At 42.1% G+C, this 21,203-nt stretch overlaps 1 protein-coding gene across 6 annotated transcripts in view; it reads left to right on the top strand.

The window, feature by feature from the left end:
* LOC140205777 (ecotropic viral integration site 5 protein homolog) overlaps positions 1-21,203 on the top strand; it is a 276,394-nt gene that overhangs the window by 89,671 nt on the left and 165,520 nt on the right. For all 6 annotated transcript variants that reach the window (XM_072273435.1, XM_072273433.1, XM_072273434.1 and 3 more), the window contains one exon: positions 16,390-16,614. In XM_072273435.1, coding sequence (XP_072129536.1) covers positions 16,390-16,614 — 225 coding nt within the window. The remainder of the gene's footprint in view (positions 1-16,389; positions 16,615-21,203) is intronic.

Raw genomic sequence — 21,203 nt, 5'->3', positions numbered from 1 at the left:
AAGTGTTTATTTAAGCAAATCACCCTGAAGTTTGGAAACTGTCTAGCGAAACTCGTACCCTCTTCACTAGGAAGGTAATAAAAGAAGAATGGAAGGCCTTATATATTGACCAACATTTCCATTGTAACTCCCATCTTCAGAAGGAGTTTCTGTCTGGAACTTCTCAGTATAGTCTACTCGGTTTTGTCTAATCTCATGTAGTGCATCATGCCAGTACAAAATTTCATCCAAATTCTTCTACATTCAACCTTTAGGCTCTTGTGGTAATCTTTCAAAATGACAATCAAAATTTAACATCAGGTATTCACCTGGTGGGTTAGGTGTTAGATATTTGAATTAAATTGCAGAAAATGAACAGTGCAATATTTGGAAAAAGTTAGAGTGGAAATGATCAAACTGAGCTAATTTTATCTCCTTTGACATGAAATTTAGGGCATTTCGTATCCCTCCTTTTGGTGCAGTTTAAATTTTCTTCAATGTTGAGGTATTTGGAATTGCCACTGTTAGTAAAACTAGTTGAGCTTCCTCACTGAGCTCGTATGCAAATTTGGCTCATTAAACTAACAGCCACGTGATTCAGCGGTGAGAAGTCCACCTTTCATAAACAATGCACGTCTAGGGTCAGTATGTTCTGGAGTTCAATAAAATAGAAATGTTGTGATGTTCAATTAAAGGAACCTTGATTTGAGCAAATGTTATGTAAAAATTGCCCATACGCAGTTATTGGTCAACAAGAAATTACAGATAGTACACTGCATAAAATTATAAAGAAAGTATATTTACTAATTTCAGTTTTATCAGACAGTTATTAGGAAAAATAAAGAAAATAAAAGGACCCTTTACAGTTAAAGCAGTCCAATCTGCACATAACTGTTCAAGCTCGTCTCTTCCAAAACTGGGTATTTGTGGGTGTATCTCTTACTCACGTGCTGGACCCATGTTCTGCGTGAAAACACCCAGTATATTTTGGACTCCTGTTGAAGACCATCTCGAGCAGACTGCCCCTCTTTTTCACGAGTATCACAAAGCACTTCTATACCAAACGATTATGCAACCAGTCAGAATGCTGTCCACCATACATCTTGAGAAATTTGCAAGAATTTTTGGTCAAATACCAAATCTCCTCAAACCCCTAATAAAATACCCTTCCATCCTACTCCGCAGCTCCCGCCAAAAGACCCCAAACTGGACTGTCTGTAACAAAACTCTCTGTCCTGCTTTCTCTGGATCCCATCATTCTGATTGGCTGATGCCACATTCCTGACTTGAACAGCAGGACTTCTTGTCTTTAGCCGGAACCAAAACATTTTACTAGCAGGGCACACTGGTTTTGCAGAAAACTCCTGAAATGAAATACCTGCAGCATAGCAGTACAAACATTTCTGCTAATGTAACAGCTGAATCTCAATCTTTTTCAAAGGTAGAATATTCCTTAAAATGATGAAAACAAAACAACGTGAAATGTCCTGGGGGGAAAAAAGATGACTGGCACTCTTAAAAGCAGTTACTTGGATTTTATATGCTAGATTTTAACTCTTGCTTAAGCAATACCAAGACAAGGTTGATACTGTGGGCAGTTGTCGCTTAAAAGGATTTCTAGACATTTGTCACAACATGTTTGAATAGTTTGTTCTCTGTGATTGAACTGAACACTAAGAAGTCATCACAAGTTTTGAGGTATCAACTGTTTTAGTTTTCTTTAAGAAAAAACACAAATCATTTATCATATCTGAAAACAAGTTTTTTGAGCACTTAAGTAATTGTAGCATTTTCACTGTCACTTTTACTCGTTAACCATTTGATAGTAAGGAAGACAAGCGCTTTGTTAGCATTCAATTTGAGGGGACTAGAATACAAAAGCAAAAATGCAATTCTGAGGCTTTATAAGGCATTCATCAGACTACATTTGGAATATTGTGAGCAGTTTTGGGCCCCATATGTAAGAAAGGATGTGCTGGCATTGGAGAGGGTCCAGAGGAGGTTTATGAGAATTATCCCAGGAATGAAAGGGTTCATGTATGAGGAATGTTTGATCGCTCTGGGCCTGTACTCACTGCAGTTTAGAATAATGAGGGTGGGGGAAATGTCATTGAAACCTATTAATATTGAAAGGCATAGACAGAATGGACCTATAACCATATAGCAATTACAGCACGGAAACAGGCCATCTCAGCCCTTCTAGTCCTTGCTGAACTCTTACTCTCACCTAGTCCCACCGACCTGCACTCAGCCCATAACCCTCCCTTCCTTTCCTGTCCATATAACTATCCAATTTAACTTTAAACGACAACATCGAACCTGCCTCAACCACTTCTGCTGGAAGCTCGTTCCACAGAGCCACCACTCTCTGAGTAAAGAAGTTCCCCCTAATGTTACCCCTAAACTTTTGCCCTTCAACTCTCAACTCATGTCCTCTTGTTTGAATCTTCCCCACTCTTAATGGAAAATGCCTATCCACGTCAACTCTATTTATCCCCCTCATAATTTTAAATACTTCTATCAAGTCCCCCCTCAACCTTCTACACTCCAAAGAATAAAGACCTAACTTGTTCAACCTTTCTCTGTAACTTAGGAGATGAAACCCAGACAGCATTTTAGTAAACCTCCTCTGTACTCTCTCAATTTTTTTGACATCTTTCCTATAATTTGGTGACCAGAACCGTACACAGTACTCCAAATTTGGCCTTACCAATGCCTTATACAATTTCAACATTGCATCCCAACTCCTATACTCAATTAATAAAGGCCAGCATACCAAAAGCTTTCTTCACCACCCTATCCACATGAGATTCCACCTTCAGGGAACTATGCACCATTATTCCTAGATCCCTCTGTTCTACAGCATTCTTCAATGCCCTACCATTTACCATGTATGTCCTATTTTGATTAGTCCTACCAAAATGTAGCACCTCACATTTTTCAGCATTAAACTCCATCTGCCATCTTTTAGCCCACTCTTCTAACTGTCCTAAATCTCTCTGCAAGCTTTGAAAACCTACCTCATCATCCACAACACCACCTATCTTAGTATCATCTGCATACTTACTCATCCAATTTACCACCCCATCATCCAGCTCGTTAATATATATGACAAACAACATTGGACCCAGTACAGATCCCTGAGGCACAGTGCTACACAACGTCCTCCAATTTGACACACAGTTATCCACCACTACTCTCTGGCGTCTCCCATCTAGCCACTGCTGAATCCATTTTACTACTTCCATATTAATGCCTAACGATTGAACCTTCCTAACTAACCTTCCGTGTGGAACCTTGTCAAAGGCCTTACTGAAGTCCATATAGACAACATCCACCGCTTTACCCTAGTCAACTTTCTTAGTAACCTCATCAAAAAATTCAATAAGATTTGTCAAACATGACCTTCCACACACAAATCCATGTTGACTGTTCCTAATCAGACCCTGTCTATCCAGATAATTATATATACCATCTCTAAGAATACTTTCCATCAATTTACCCACTGCTGACATCAAACTCACAGGCTGATAATTGCTAGGTTTACTCTTAGGACCCTTTTTAAACAATGGAACCACATAAGCAATATGCCAGTCCTCCGGCACCATCCCCGTTTCTAATGACATTTGAAATATTTCTGTCAGAGCCCCTGCTACTTCTACACTAACTTCCCTCAAGGTCCGAGGGAATATCTTGTCTGGACCCGGAGACTTATCCACTTTCATATTTCTTAAAGGCGCCAGTATTTCCTCTTCCTTAATTGTCATACTTTCCATAACTACCCTTCTTGTTTCCTTTACCTTACACAATTCAATATCCTTCTCCTTAGTGAATACCGAAGAAAATAAATTGTTCAAAATCTCCCCCCATCTCTTTTGGCTCTGCACATAGCCGTCCACTCTGATTCTCCAAGGGACCAATTTTATCCCTCACTATCCTTTTGCCACTAACATAGCTGTAGAAACCCTTTGGATTTATTTTCACCTTACTTGCCAAAACTGCCTCGATGGTCAAGATGTATCCATGAACGGAAGAGACAAGCGGGCACAGTCTCAGAATAGAAGGATGTCCCTTTGAAACAGATGAGGATGAATTTCTTTAGCCAGAGGGTAGTGAATCTGTGAAATTCATTACCACGGGTGGCTCTGGAGGCAAAATGATTGGGTGTATTTAAAGTGGAGCTTGATATATTTTTGATTTTAAGGGCGTCAAAGTTTACGAGGAGAAGACGGGAGAATGGGGTTGAGAGGGAAAGTCAGCCATGATCGAATGGCGGAGCAGGCTTGACAGGCTGAATGGCCTAATTCTACTCCTATATAATGTCGTCTTGCAGCCTAACTTGACACAGAAAAGGAACCAGGTTATTTTGCTGTCATTTAAACTAATACATTTAGATTCAGTTTAGGATTATTTTGAATAGTAGATCTCAGACAATATCCAGACTTCTTAGTTCCAAAGATAGTAAAATTATTGTAGTAATGCAGCCAGTGTCATATTGGTAAATAAAGCAATCTATGTACATAGAGCAACATTCCAGAGAAAGCAAGTTAATAAATAGGACTGTTGACCATGACATGGTGAAAACTGACTAAGAATTATACAGTACAATGTTAGTATACAGGGCCTCTGAACCCATTGTACTTGCACAGCAATCCTAAAAAGCCTCTTTCCCTGTAGCCCTTTACAGTGAGCGAATTATCATGCAACATGGAAACAGGTCTTTCGACCCAATGTCATGCTGCTGGAGTTGCTTCAATTTGCCTGCACTTGGCATGTGTTCCAGATGTCTTTTAAACATTGTAATTATTCCCCTTCTTACCACTCATACATTGTATTCCTAGTATGGTGTTGCCAATGCATGAACAACAGTACTACGGTGTACTCAAATTTCTGGTTGAAGTAAGCATGCCAAATGCCACCTTTACTACCTTGTCTAACTGTGTTACTACTTTCGGGGAACTGTGTACCTATACCCCTATGTCTAATTGTTCGGCAACACTCGCCTGGGCCTTGCCATTCAATTGGATGCCCTGCCCTGGTTCAACTTCAAGTGAAATGTTACCACTTTTCTTTTGAATTTCAGATTTGTGATTCATGCTTTATCTGTATCTCTGTACATGTGTAGTTACATTTGGCAAATAACCCAACAGTGAAATTTATCAACTAAACTACTTATCTAACGTTACCAGTGAAAATTTTGCCATGTGATCAGCAGGATAGTGAAATTCTGGCAAGCAGTATTACATCAGCAACCTCAATTACAAATAACCATTTTAAACATATACCATAACAAAAAGGGTATATGCATTCCAAAATGGCAGTCAGCTACACTGATGCGTTCTGTGGTAAATAACTCTCATCCCGGCTCCTCAAACCCTTTCCACTATCAGCAGGGCACAAGTGAACTGTACAAAATATTCATCAATTAATTAGATGAATGTAGTTTCAAAACAGCTCAGTATGGCAGCCCTCAATCCATTCACCATCCTAAAAAATTATGTCCTCCCCAGATGAATAGTCTGCCCAAGAACCAAAGCACAACCCACTAAGATTTCTTTGACTGAACCTTCCATGTTTGTGACCTCTGCCACCAAGAAATACAAGGGCAGCAAGCCAAAGAAAGTGCCACCATATTCAAGTCACAGAAACGCAGGCGTGCATGTACACACATGCGCACGTACACACGTGCACGCAGACACATGTTACAATGAAATTTCTTCAAGTTATAATAAAATTGATTAATCGCTGCTGGTTCAGATCTCTCTACTCAATATCATTGTCAGTTTCTGCAAACACTGCCAATTCCAATCAGATTTCCATCACCTTAATGAACTTAAAGAAGGACAAAATGCATAACTAAATATTAGTTTATGAGCACTTTTGTGCGGTATGAGCAATAATATAGGCCAGTTTATTCGTAATTTGTGCAGCCAGCTTTAATACAATATGTCATAACCCTCAACATTTTTACACACTGAACATTGCATATTAGACAACTGATGTACATGAATGAAGTTATTAACAACCATCAGTATCTTGTGTGGAGCTAAACAGGGGAAAAGAAAGCTGGCTATGATCACAACATTTTTCCTCTTCCTCCTGACCATAACTTCTCCCTCTGTAGATAACATATTACCCACCTGTCACTTGAAATCCCTCTTGCTAAGTATGTTACTTGATGCCCTGTGTCAAATTTCATCTGCAAAGATGCGCTGTGTCAAATTTCGTTTCCTCTGACTGATTCTTGCAAATTTCTATAGGCGTATGGTGGGGAGCATTCTGTTTGGTATAGAGGGTCCAATGTACTGGATTTAAAGAGGCTGAGAAAGGTTGCAGACTCCATTCATGGGCATAAGCTTCCCTGCCATCGAGGATATCTTCCAAAGGCAGAGCCTCAAGAAGACAGCATTATTTGCATCAAGGAGGAGGGGCAAGAGCCTCAAGACCCACACTCAGTGTTTTAGGAGCAGCTTCTATCCCCCTCTGCCATTAGATATCTGAATGGTCCATGAACACTACCCTGCTTTCATAGTTATAGAACACTCCAGCACAGAAACAGGCCCTTCGGCCTGTCTCATCTGCCGAGTCGTTCATCTGCCTAGTCCCATCAACCTGCACTTCGGCCTTAGCCCTTCATACCCCTCTCATCCATGTACCTGTCCAAATTTCTTTTAAATGTTGAAATTGATCCCACCTCCACCACTTGTACTGGCAGCTTGTTCCACACCTTTAGAGTAAAGAAGTTCCCCATGTTCTCCTTAAAACTTTTCACCTTTCACCCTTTACCCATGACCTCAAGTTGGAGTCTCACCAAACCTCAGTGGAAAAAGTCTGCTTTCATTTACCCTACCTATACCTCTCACAATATACAGTATCTCTCTCAAATTTCCCCTCAGTCTTCTGTGTTCTGGAAAAGGTCCTAACCTATTTAACGTTTCTCTGACTGAGGTCCTCATATCCTGGCAACATCCTGGTAAAATTTCTTTGCACTCTTTCAATCTTATTGATACCTTTCTTATAGGTAGGTGACCAGAGCTACACACAATATTCCAAATTAAGCCATACCAATGTCTTGTACAACTTCAGTATAACATCCCAACTTTTGTACTCAAAAACATTGATTTATGAAGGATATCAAAGCTTTCTTTATGACCCCATCTATCTGTGATGTAAGGAAATATGGATCTGTATTCCCAGATTTGTCTGTTTTCCACCCTTCTCGGTGTTCTACTGCTCACTGTGAAGACCCACCCTTGTTTCTTCTCCCAAAGTGCAAAATCTCGCACTTGACTACATTAAATTCCATCTGCCATCTTTCAGCTCATTTTTCCAGTTGGTTCGGATCTTGCTGGAAGCCTTGATAGTCCTCCTCGCTGTCCAGTGCACCCCAATCTTGGTGCCATCTACAAATTTACTGATCCAGTTTACCGCATTATCATCCAGATGATATAGATGACAAACAACGACGAACCCAGCACTGATCCCTGCGGCACATCACTTTGTCACAGACCCCCACTCAGAGCAGCAACCATCTACAACTGCTCTCTGGCTTCTTACGTGGCCAATGTCTAATTCAAATTACTACCTCTTCTTGAATGCCAAGCAACTGAACTTCCTTGACCAAGATCCCATGCGAGACCTTGTTAGAGGCCTTGCTAAAGTCCATGTAGACAACATCCACTGTCTTGCCTTCGTCAGCTTCCTCGAAAAACTCCATAAGATTGGTTAGACTTGATTTACTGTGTACAAAGCCATGTTGACTATCCCTTATCAGTCCCTGTCTGTCCAAATACTGACATACCTGGTCCCTTAGAATGCCTTAAAATAACTCCCCACTACTGATGTCAGGCTCACCAGCATATAATTTCCTGGCTATTCTCAGAGCCTTTCTTAAATAATGGAACTACATTAGCTATCCTCCAATCCTCTGGCACCTCATCTGTGGCTACAGATGTTTCAAATATCTCTGCTAGGGCCCCTGCAATTTCTGCACTAGCCTCCCACAGGGTCCAAGGGAACAGCTTGTCAGGCCTTGGGGATTTATCCACACTAATTTGCCTCAACACTAAACACCTCATCCTCTGTAATCTGCGTTGGTCCATGACCATGCTGCTGCTGCTTTGCCTCACTTCTGTTTACCCTGTGCTTGTCTCCTGAGTAAATCTAGATACAAAAAAAATCATTTTAAGACTTCTCCCATTTTTTTTTTGGCTCCACGCATAGATTAAGACTTTCATCTTCCAGAGGACCAATTTTGTCCCTTGCTATTATTTTGCTCTTAAGATATCTGTAGAAGCTCTAAGATTGTCCTTCACCTTACCTGCTAGAGCAGCCTCATGTCTTCTTTAAGACCTCCCTTTTTCCTTAAGTATTCTCTTGCATTTCTTGTACTCCTTGAGTACCTCATTTGTTCCCGTCTGCCTATACTTGCTATACATCTCCATTTCTGAATTAACTCTCCTCAATGTCTCTTGAAAACCAAGGTTCCCTGAACCTGTTATCCTTGCCTTTTATTTTGACAGGAACATACAAGCTCTACTCTCAAAATTTCACTTTTGAAGGCCTCCCACTTACCAAGTACACCTTTGCCAGAAAACAACCTGTTCCAATCCACATTTGCCAGATCCTTTCTGATACCATCAAAATTGGACTTTCTCCCACTTAGAATCTCAACCCAAGCACCAAACTTATCCTTTTCCATAATTATCTTGAAACTAATGGCCTTATGATCACTAGGTGCAAAGTATTCTGTCACAAACTTCTGTCACCTGCCATGTCTCATTCCCTAATAGGAGATCTAGCATTGCACTCTCTCTATTTGGGACTTCTATGTACTGATTAGGGAAACGTTCCTGAACATATTTAACAAACTCAATCCCATCCAGTCCTTTTACAGTACAGGAATCCCAGTCAATATGTGGGATGTTTAAAATCTCCTACTATCACAACCATATGTTACTTGTAACAGTCTGCGGTCTCTCTACAAGTTTGCTCCTCTAAATCCTGCGGACTGTTGGGTGGTCTATAATATCCTATTAAAGTGGTCATACCTTTTCTATTCCACAGTTCTAGCCATAAAGCCTCACTGGATGAGCTCTTCAGTCTGTCCTGACTGAGCATTGCCGTGACATTTCCTCTGACTAGTAATACCACCTTTCCCCCTTTAATCCCTCCCATTCTATCACACCTAAAACAACACAACCCCTGAATACTGAGCTACCATCCTGCTCCTCCTGCAACTAAGTCTCACTCACAGCTACATTGTCATAATTGCACATGCTGATCCATGCCCGAAGCTCACCTGCCTTTTCCACAGTATATATTGAAATATACGCAGCTCAGATCACTAGTCCCATCACCTTTCAGTTCCTGACCTTGTATGTAGGTTTAACAACATCTTTCTCCACAACTACTCCATTATCTGTCTGGCATTCTGGTTCCTATTCCCATGCAACTCTAGTTTAACCCCCCATGCGGCACTAACAATCCTTCCCACTAGAATATTATCCCCCTCCAGTTCTGGTGCAAAACATCCCTTCTGTACAGGTCCCACCTTCCCTGTAAGAGAGTCCAAAGATCTAAAAATCTGAAGTCCTCTCTGCTACACCAACTACTTAGTTACATTTTAGGCAACACTAGCACATGGCATGGGTAGCAGTCCCGAGAGCACAACCCTGGAGGTCCTGTCCTTAACTTAGCAACTGACTCCCTAAACTCACTTTGCAGGATCTCATCATCTCTCCTACCCATGTCATTGGTATCACCATGGACCATGACTTCTGGCTGCTCTCCCTCGCACAGTAGAGTGCTGTGGACTCGATCTGAGATGTCGCTGACCCTGGCACCCAGGAGGCAACATACCATCCGGGAATCTTGTTCTTATCCACAGAACTTCCTTTGTTTTCCCCTTAACAACAAATCCTCTATCATCCCTGCCTCTTATTTCTTCCCTCCTCCCTCCTCCCCACTTCCTTTTTGAACCATAGAACCAGACTCAGTGCCAGAGATCTGACCACTGTGGTTTTCCTCTGATAGATTATCTCTCCCCCTCCTCCTCCCCCCAACAGGATCCAAACCTATTGTTGAGGGGAATGACCACAGGGGTACTCTGCACTGGCCCTTTCCCCCCACCTGATGGACACCTTTAGAGTCATAGAGCTGTACAACATGGAAACAAGCCCTTTGTCCTGCACCTTGGGCATAGCTACCTCCCTGTATGTTCTGTCAATCAACCCCTCAACTTCCCAAATGATCTGGTGTTCATCCAGTTCCAACTTTGAACTCCTTGTATGTTGGAGCCAGAAGCTGCAGCTGGATGTGCTTCTTGCAGATATTGTCATCAGGGACCCAGAAGTCTTCCTGCTTTCCCACATCCTGTAAGAGAAGTATGCTAGTATCCTGACATCCCCACTGCTCTAAATGTGCAATAAGAATAAAGAAAGAATAACTAACGAGAAAAAATCTACCTACAGCCTGTGCCTGTCTTCACCCAAGTCTCAATGCACCATAGCCTCAACTCCCCGCTCCAGCAATGGCTGCTCAGCTAAAACCTAACATTCTTTTTATTGATTCTTGCCGTGCCTAATTACGCACCATCCAACGTCACTTTGGGACTGTGGTGTGCAATGTGCCGACTGCCCCCACTTGCTTTTCATCCCCCCCTCCCCCCTCTCCCCCCTCCCCCCCTCCCCCCCTCCCCCCTCCCCCTCCCTCCCCCCCTCCCCCTCCCTCCCCCCCTCCCCCTCCCTCCCCCCCTCCCCCCCTCCCCCCTCCCCCTCCCTCCCCCTCCCTCCCCCTCCCTCCCCCTCCCTCCTCCTCCCTCCCCCTCTCTCCCCCTCCCCAATCCAGTGTCCCCTCGGGACCATGACGTGAGAAATGCCAAAAATTCTCTTTTGCACTTTTTTTTTAGTATAACTTACAGGGATTTTTATGTCTCGCTCTGTACTGATGCTGTAAAACAACAATTTTATGACATGATGATAAATCTGATTCTGATCGAGTTACTATATGACTCTGTTTTGTTTTCCTGCTCAAGCCCATTCATGATCCATGCTGCCACTAATACTTTATTCCAGGGGACACTTTTGCTAACCAGCCTAGTGTCTGGGATTATGTCAAATATTTTCTGAAAAGACAAGATTCTCTTTATTCATCCTTTCTTTCTCATACTGAAAGATTTCATATGGGTTCTCAAACACAATTTGCCTTTAACACATCTGGGCTGGCTTTCCATTATTAATTTAGACACCTCTTCAAATGTCTATATTTCTCCTGAATAGTGTTGCTAAAGTCAAATCTGATGAGTTAGACATGTCTATTCAAACTTTTTTAAACAAATGTTTTGAACAACTGTTGCCATTTTCAGTCCTCTGTCCTTTCCCTTTAGAGTCAGAGAGTTGCACAGCATGGAAGCAGGCCTTTTGGCCCACCGCATTGGTGCTAAGTTCTTTGTCCATCTACAGTGGTCCTATATTAAGGTGTACCCTTCTGCCCCTTTATCTTCTAAATACCTGTCTAAATGCTTAAAAGTGGTGATTGTATCTGATTCTGCCACCTCCTCTACTGCTATGTTCAAGATCTTAACCATTATATTTAAAACAGAGCTTTTCCTTCCGATCTTCTTTAAAACTCTTTCCTCTCAAGTTAAACATGGGTTCCCTTGTTTTTGAAATAATTACCATAGGAAAAAGATTCTGACTATATACCTTATGCACCGCGGACCAGTTTAATACGGACAATATTCTTGCAGACCGGCCGACTGGGGCGGTGGGGGGGTGTTCAGTTAGGGTTAAACTCACCTCAACATGCCTTTTATAATTAGGGTTGCCAACTTTCTCACTCCCAAATAAGGGACAAAAGTAGCAGTCAAATACAGGGCAGTGTTTACCCTGAGAAAGACTACCATGACCATGAAGCCTTGCACGGGCACCTGTGACTTGTGTATGCGTGTATGTGCCGATTTTTTTTTCCCACAAATCGGTTTTGGCTTAATCTTCCCAACTGTACTATACATACATTATTTTTATTTAATATAGGCTGTGTATTTATCATATCATTCCTGCTTTTACTATATATATGTTAGTGTTATTTTAGGTTTTATGTGTTATTTGGAATGATTTGGTAGGTTATATTTTGGGTCTGGGAACGCTCAAAAATTTTTCCCATATAAATTAATGGTAATTGCTTCTTCACTTTACGCCATTTCGGTACGAAAGGTTTCATAGGAACGCTGTACCTTAGCAGGGAAGTACGGGACAAGGGCGGTCCTGTATGGGACAAAGCAATTTAGCCTAATATTCGGGATGTCCCGGCAAATGAGGGACAGTTGGCAACCCTATGTTCAAGTTCAACAGTGTGTGACAGGGAATGAGGAAAGGTGCAGCTGACTCGTATCGTTTCCTCGCGGCCCGGTAGCACATGCTTTGTGGCCCAGTAGTTGGGGACCGCTGCCTTATGAAGTCATCGAGCACTGCTACACAGAAACAAGCCCTTCAACCATCTAGTCCATGCTGAACTTCATCCCATTGGCTTGTACCTGGATCATAGCCATCCATACCCCTCCCATTCATGTGCTTATCTAAAGTTCTCTTAAATGTTGCAACCAAACTCACATGCACCATTTCCACTGGCAGCTTGCTCAACACTTGCACCATCCTCACTGTGCAGAAGTTACACCTTTCACCCTTAACTTGTGACCTCTAGTTCTCATCTCACCCAATCTCAGTGGAAAAATGTCTGCTTGCATTTACCATTTCTACACCCCTCATACTTCCATAATTTTATATAACTCCATCAGGTCACCCTTCAGTTTCATTTGCTCCATGGAAAGTCAGTCTGGCCTATCCAATCTCTCACCATGACAAAGGTCCTCTGATCTAGGCAACATTCTGAAAGGTGACATTCATGTATAGAGGATTAAATGATGATAGTAAACACTTTTGTAACTCCACCCTCTCATCCCATTCAGACCAAGTGAGTTGTTTACTTTAAATGTAGCCAGACGTTTTGCTAGCACCTCCGCGAGCCTTCTCCTCACCAGCTATCACCACTGCAGTAAAACATTGTTAAACTGGTACCAGATAGACTTTGGTGTTGGACTGACAGATTTTCTGCACTATTTGATATTACAGTATTTAAACAGGCCTTCCCCAGATTATGAGCACCTAACTTCTGGATACTCTGAATGAGTTCCCATAGTATAATTGAATTCAAAAGTGTGAAATATATGCACGTCCTCATTCCTGTGAATGGTAGAACTAGTTTCTTCTCTCCACTTTTAATAACTTTTCCCTTTCTCCTGTGTGCTTTTGAAGCCATTCATTTCAATGCTGTGAAGACATGGTTACCATGAGTGATTTTGTATATTTTCTGACTTGGGGACAAGATTCACTTAAGGGCGTCTCTAAAAATGGACCTTGGCCTATATATTAAACACCTTTAGTTTGACTTTTGTTAAGGTTTATGAGGTAGTAAAATTTCCAGTGGGTAGATAAGTTTAACGGGAGTGTGGGGAAATGGAGTTCCATTGGACCAGGTGCTGGATCATTGTGAAGCCCAAACAAAGGGATGGTAGACTTTTGAAGTTGTGCTCTACTTCCCCTTGCTACTCAGAATTTTTCAGCATCCTCTTCCTTGATCCAACAACACTTCCTTATGGTCTGAAGTGAATGATTAAGCAAATTCTCCTAAGTACATTTCAAAATATTCTCTTTCTTTTCCTGTTACTCTAATATTATTTCAGACAACATTGGGGTAATGAAGTCCCTAAAAACCACATGTATATCATGCTTGCATTTTCTTGCTTGTCTTGGGGGAAAAATGTTCCCTGAGCTGCTTGCTGGCTGGAACATAACCAGGCCTCAAGCCACAGCCCTCATCACCATATTTGAATATGCTGCCACACAGGGGTCCTCGTGATCTGTGTGTCAGCATATTCAAATATGGTGATAAAGGAGTTCACAGGAGTTTAGACTACTTGAGGAGGGACAAATTAAATGCTCATATCATACACATCTGTGCATATTCTTCATTCACTTCATGATGGGTGGGGTGGGTGTGCAGCAGGTTGGACAAGACTCACTGCTGATATGCACATGCATCTTTTTGTTACCTTAACTATTTGGAGAACTGACTTATGTGCTATATAACAATGGGCACTATAATGCACTCTAACTTGTTTCACAGGTGATTCCATTATATTCATAAAAATTTCAAGAAAGATTAAGGTTGGCTTTATTTGGCATCAAAGCATACAGTGAAATGGTTGTTGACGTAAAACGACGCATCACAGTCTGAGAATGGACTGTGGCCAGCTCCCAAGTGTCACCTTGCTTCAGGGGCCAACGTAGCTTGCCACAACTTACTAACCCTAACCTGTTCTCCTTTGGAATGTGGGAGGAATCTGGAGCACCCGGAGGAAACCCACATGGAGAACATGCAAACTTCTTATAGACAGAGGTGGTAATTGAACCTGAGTCTTTGGTGCTGTGAAGCATTATTCTAACTGCTATGTTACCATGCAGTCCATGTAATTTTAGTTTGGAGGGGAACTTATGATTCTAATTTTGCAAGACTGTGCAAGAACTTGTCAAAGTGAAACTTTGCCATCCTTGCCTAGTGACTGCATTATATGATTGAAAGGACCATTTACTTTGGGATAAATTTTTAAAAAGTTAAGCATTTAGGCCTTGATAAGTGAAACATGGTTTCTTGCATTAAGTTAGGTATAATCGTTAGATATTATTATTGAAGTAGTGAAATGGATTCAGCTGTGGCTGGATGGGAGACACCAGAGAGTAGTGGTGAATAACTGTTTGTCAGGTTGGAGGCCAGTGACTAGTGGTGTGCCTCAGGGATCTGTACTGGGTCCATTGTTGTTTGTGATATACATTAATGATCTGGATGATGGGGTGCTAAATTGGATTAGTAAGTATGCAGGTGATACTAAGATAGATAGAGTTGTGGATAATGAAGTAGGTTTTCAAAGCTTGCAGAGAGATTTAGGCCAGTTAGAAGAGTGGGCTGAAAGATGGCAGATGGAGTGTAATGCTGATAAATGTGAGGTGCTACATTTTGGTAGGACTAATCAAAATAGGACATACATGGTAAATGGTAGGGCATTGAAGAATACAGTAGAACAGAGGGATCTAGGAATAATGGTGCATAGTTCCCTGAAGGTGGAATCTCATGTGGATAGGGTGGTGAAGAAAGCTTTTGTTATGCTGGCCTTTATAAATCAAAGCATTGAGTATAGGAGTTGGGATGTAATGTTGAAATTGTACAAAGGCCAAATTTGGAGTATTGTGTACAGTCCTGGTCACTGAATTATAGGAAAGATGTCAACAAAATAGAGAAAGTACAGAGAAGAGTTACTAGAATGTTACCTGGGTTTCATCACCTAAGTTACAGAGAAAGGTTGAACAAGTTAGGTCTTTATTCTTTGGAGCGTAGAAGGTTGAGGGGGGGACTTGATAGAGGTATTTAAAATTATGAGGAGGATAGATAGAGTTGATGTGGATAGGCTTTTTCCATTGAGAGTGGGGGAGATTCAAACAAGAGGACATGAGTTGAGAGTTAAAGGGCAAAAGTTTAGGGGTAACATGAGGGGGAACTTCTTTACTCAGAGAGTGGTGGCTGTGTGGAACGAACTTCCAGCAGAAGTGGTTGAGGCAGGTTCGATGTTGTCATTTAAAGTTAAATTGGATAGCTATATGGACAGGAAAGGAATGGTGGGTTATGGGCTGAGTGCAGGTCAGTGGGACTAGGTGAGACTAAGAGTTTGGCATGGACTAGAAGGGCCGAGATGGCCTGTTTGCGTGCTGTAGTTGTTATATGGTTGTATGGATATAAGTGATTTGCCTCATCAGGGAGTGTTTCTAGAAGTATTTGCAAATCATAGTTCTGTGCTAACCTCAACAGGTGTCTTAACTGCAAATTGCCACCAGTGTTATTGATGTAACCATAATAGATGCCCATCCTATTTGGATGTGCCTTTTGCTACTTATCTGCAGCAAAATGAAATCCTGCCTTTGTCATTATCTTTACATCTTGGTGAAGAATTTAATCTTTTAATGTACAACTGAGTTATCCTGGAAGCTGCAAACATCAGTGGTGGGTTTTAGACGTCAAAGATACTTATACTGATCACACACGAATTGCTGAAGGAACTCAACAGGTCAGGCAGCATCTATGGAGAGGAACACATTAGTCCTGACTTGCTGAGTTCTAGCATTTTATGTATATTACCCTGGATTTCCAGCAGCTGCAAAATCTCACGTGTTTATAGTATTGGTGGACTTGTTGACAAGTCATGCATTTATATTAGTGATCAGTAACACCTGTTAATATAAGGGGACAGTGGTTTGCAGTTGAAACAAACACATGTTTTGACACTATTTCTGTACATTTCAGGAACTTGTTCGAAAAGGGATTCCTCATCATTTCCGAGCTATTGTGTGGCAATTACTATGCAATGCACAAAATATGCCCATCAAAGATCAATATTCAGAGCTTTTGAAAATGACTTCACCATGTGAAAAACTTATAAGGAGAGACATTGCAAGAACGTACCCAGAACATGATTTTTTTAAAGAAAAAGACAGTCTAGGACAAGAAGTTTTATTCAATGTGATGAAGGTAAATCTATCATTTGATTTTTTTTCCCCTTTAGATGTGCAGCCTATTTATTTTCAAGTTTATAATCTGGAAAATATGTGGGTGAAATTATTTTGGTATCAAATTTGACAAGATTCACTTGGATGCAAATGAAGCTTCCTCTGTGTTGGTCTCAGTGCAATTATCAGCTTAATGCCAAATTCTTGGTGCCTGTGCACTATCAACTGATGCCCATCATAAATGATGATGTAACTCCCCATGTAATTTGCCTGATATCCTTATGGCTGAATGAACTTGGAATGCATGTAACCCTGTACACATTTTTAGATTTGTTTATTGGTTCATTGTTGTCACATGTTCAGTGAAAAGCTTGTTTTGCAGCCTGATCAAACCATTACGGTATTGAGGTAGAATAAGATAAAACAATAACAATGCAAAAGGAAGTGTAAAAACCACTTTAGGTAAAGTCTCCTTTACCTAAGGAGTTAGATTGTGAGCTCAAGAATCCATCTTATCATATGAAGTACATTCGGGAAACTGGTAATAGTGGGATAGAAGTTGAGATTCGTGGTATGTGCCTTCAGGCGTTTATATCTTCTACCTAGTGGGAAAGAGAAGAGTCTGGTGTGGCTGTTGTCTATATTTCTCACTGCCTCAGTAAAGCAACCAGCATAATCAGAGTTAATAGAGGGGAGGCTGGTTCCCATGGTGTACTGAGCTGTGTTCGCAACTCTCTGCAGTATATTGTAGTCACTCTCAGAGCAGTAGCCATTCCAAGATGTTATACATCCAGACAGAATACTTTCTGTGATGATATCTCATATAACAATTGATAGGGGTTGACAGAGATGTGCCAAATTTCTTTAGCCTTTTGTGGAAGTAGAAGCATTGTTGAGCTTTCTTGGCCATGACATCAACATGGTTGAACTAGGACAGCCTGTTGGTGAAATTCACCCTTAGGAACTTTAAGTTCTCAGCCCACTGAACCTTAACACTGTTGATGTAACACAAACAAAATGCCGGGGGAATGCCAGAGGAAGTGCCTGACCTGCTGAGTTCCACCAGCATTTTGTTTGTGCTGCTTGGATTTCCAGCATCTGCAGATTTTCTCTTCTTCGTCACTATTGATGTAGACAGGATTATGTGCACTGAACCCACCCACCCCCATACGCCACTGTTTCAGAAGTCAGTGATCAGCTCTGTCATTGAACCATGTCACTTTATTGAGTGACAACACTCACTTGGCCCTTTTCAAAGGTGAAAGGGCGATTGGGAGTGATATGTTCCTTATTAAAATGTGGCAATATCGTGAGTTCTGTTTGTTCTCTATAATTGACATCTCTGGTTCATCAACAAGCCTCAAGAATCTGGCAAAATTTAAAGACTCTTGAATATTTACTCTATATTAAGTCTATTTTGCATTTTGCTTATTAACTTGTATGATTAAAATCTTAATAATTTCAACTTGCTTGGCTAACTCCATATGGTTGATACCAAGATCAGCCCAGGTCAAAGTGAGCAGGTTGACAGATTTCTAAATTCACCTGTTCTGAAATTTTTGAAATTTTAATAAAAACAGCTCTTGTAGCTTTAGGGTAGTTATTTTGAGGTTAATATCAGGGAAACCTGTTAATTTCCCTACCTCCTGAATTATATACCCTTGTTTTATTTCTCAAATTGGTGGTCAAAAAAGTTGAAAAGTCGGTAAAATGGATAGTTGTTTTGCTGTTGCTCATTTTTTGTCCCGGAAAGTTGAATTTTCTCTTTGTATAGAAATCTTCAACCAATGAAGTGAATTTCTGTCTGATTCATGATCAGAAATGTAGCTGTCTTGTGAGCACTACTTTTGTTTTTTTTTTGAGATTTGGGCATCACTGACAAAGCCTGCATTTATTTTCGTACCTAACTGCTGTTGAAAAGGTAATGCTGAATCACTACTTTGAACCACTGCAAACTACTGTGTTAAAGTAATCTCCAGCTTGTTTGGGAGGGAAATCCAGAGTTTAGAGCTAGTCGTGGTAATGGAATACTGGTAATTTTCAATTCAATATGATAGGCAATTTGGAGGGCACCACACAAGTTATTGGATTTCCCATGCTAGAAGTCAGAGTTTGTGAGGTTCTGTCAGAGCACACTAGGTGAGTAACTGCAATGTTTAATCATATCTTTACCACCTTTGCACTTGTTTTTTAAGTGAAAAGTAACAAAATATTCTACCACGAAAAACTGGCGGCAGCTGAAGAGACAGCAGACAGCTCAGAGAGATGGCACCAGGGGCAGTCAGGGCTAGCAACCCGAGCTGCTGCTTCTGTGAAGAAAAACCTGTCAGAGCTACAGAACGCTGTAACGAAGTATGCCCCCAGGAGAGCCCGAGAGGAGGGAGAATGAGAACTCTGACCGGATGGACCTATGGATGAAGACCTTTGCTAACAATCAACTGACTACGAGCAGGGAATCTGTCTGCCCCAGAGTTCGTAAGAATGTGCACGGTCTGAGGATCCACCAGGCCGAGATGAGCTGTTTGAGCAAGGAACAACAGGTACAGTGCACAGGGATCACCCCTGGGGAGGTGCAGGAGGAGTCAGGTCCGGAGTCACCCCACAGTACCCAGAACCTCCGTGTACCCAAAACCCCATGCTTAACCATAGCATCAGAGCATTGCCAGGTGAAGTGGCCTCCGGCATGCAAGGAGGATGAGTGCCATTAGTTTAATGACGACTTGGACAAGATACTTGATGCTTCAGGAAGGGCTGCAGACAGAAGGCTCAAGTTCATGCCAGCAATCATCATTAGGTTCACAGTGGAGAGGTGTGGCATGGAGAAGCATCGGGCGATTGCATCCTATGCAATGAACCATAGGGCCAACGATCAGCCAGTTGAGACAGGAGCTGAGGTCACTTAAATGGCAGTTCAAGGAGGTAGCAGAGGAGGAGAAGGAGGCACTGCAGGAGCTTCATAACATCATGAGGGAGAAGCTACTCGCCCTCTGCAGGGCAGAATGGCACAGACGATGCAGAAGGGAGAGGGCTACCTTCATAGCTGATCCATTTAGCTTCACTAAGAAGCTTCTTGGACAAAAGTGGAGTGGACACCTATCTTGCCCAAAAGAGAAGATTGATCAGCATCTCTAGGACACTATGCAGATACAACCCAGAAGCAAGACTTGGGAGCGTGCAGGGATCTGTTAAGTCCACCAGCACCTACCACTGAGTTCAACAGCAAGGAGCCCAACTTGAAAGAGGTCCAAGAAATAGTAAGAACAGCTAGGGCAAGCTTAGCACCTGGACTAAGTGGAGTACCATACAAGATATAAAAGTGGTGTCCCAAATTTCTGTACAGACTGTGGAGGATCCTTGGGGTGATTTGAAGGAGAGGGAGAGTGTCCCACCAATGGATATTTGCAGACGGTGTCTGGATTGCCAAACAAAACTCCAAGATCATCAACCAGCTTCAAGTCATCTCACTGCTCAGCACTTAAGAGAAGATATTTTTCAGTGTCATTGCCTGACGTCTAATGGAGTACCTCCTGAAGAATCATTACATTGACATCTCAGTGCAGAAGGGCAGGATAGCGTGGGTTTCAGGGTGCTTAGAGCACACAGGAGTGATCTCTCAGTTGATCAGAGAAGCACAGGAAGGCAAAGGAGATCTCTGAGCTCAGGCTGGACCTCACAATTGCATGTGGTTCCATACTGCACAGGCTGGTTGCAGTCGCCCTCGAGTGCCACCATGTCCCATTTAGGACCAGAGAACTCATTCTGGACTACTACAGTAATTTCACTCTAAGAGACACCTCTGGGCAGTCACATCTGATTGGCATCATCTTGAGAAAGGGATCATAGCAGGATGTACAGTGTCTGTGATCATCTTCTCCTTGGTGTTGAACGTGTTGGCCAAGTCAGCAGAGGTAGAATGCAGAAGCCCATTGTCCAGGTCTGGTGTCTGTCAGCCTCCTATAAGAGCATTTATGGATTACCTGACTAACACCATCACCAGTGCCAGGATGCAGATGGATCCTGCAGGGTCTGGAGAAGCTCACTGCTTGGGCAAGGATGAGCTTCAATCCTAAGAAATCCAAATCATCAGTACTTAAGAGAGGAAAGGTGGTTGACAAATTCTGCTTTAACCTAGGGGGCTCCCAGATTCCAAGCCTATCAGAGAAGCCGGTGAAGAGCCTAGGCAAAGTGTTTAACAGCTCGCTGAAGGGCACAGCATCCATCAAAGCAGCCAGGGAAGAGCTGCAGCAATGGTTGACTGTTGTGGACAAGCCAGGGCTGCTGGATAAATTCAAGGCTTGGATTTACCAGTGTAGCGTTCTCCCTGTGGCCTCTGCTTGTCTGTGATGTCCCACTGTCAACAGTTGAGACCTTTGAGAGAAATATCAGCCAGCACCTATGGAGGTGGCTGAGTCCACCTAGGCTTCAGCATTGCCTTGTACGGGAAGAAAAACGACTGAAACTCCCTATTAGCAGTGTGACCAATGGGTTCATGGTTGCCTGCGCAAGAGAAGAGCTGCAATATGGAGAGTCCAGTAACACGAAGGTCTCACATGCTGGCATTGAGGTGAGGACGGGTAGGAGGTGGAGGGTGCAGGATTCAGTTGAACAAGC

This window comes from Mobula birostris, chromosome 12 (assembly GCF_030028105.1).
Source record: "Mobula birostris isolate sMobBir1 chromosome 12, sMobBir1.hap1, whole genome shotgun sequence".
NCBI classification, from domain to species: domain Eukaryota; kingdom Metazoa; phylum Chordata; class Chondrichthyes; order Myliobatiformes; family Myliobatidae; genus Mobula; species Mobula birostris.
Note: the sequence above shows the minus strand (reverse complement) of the source record. Positions and strands in the feature narration are given on the sequence as shown.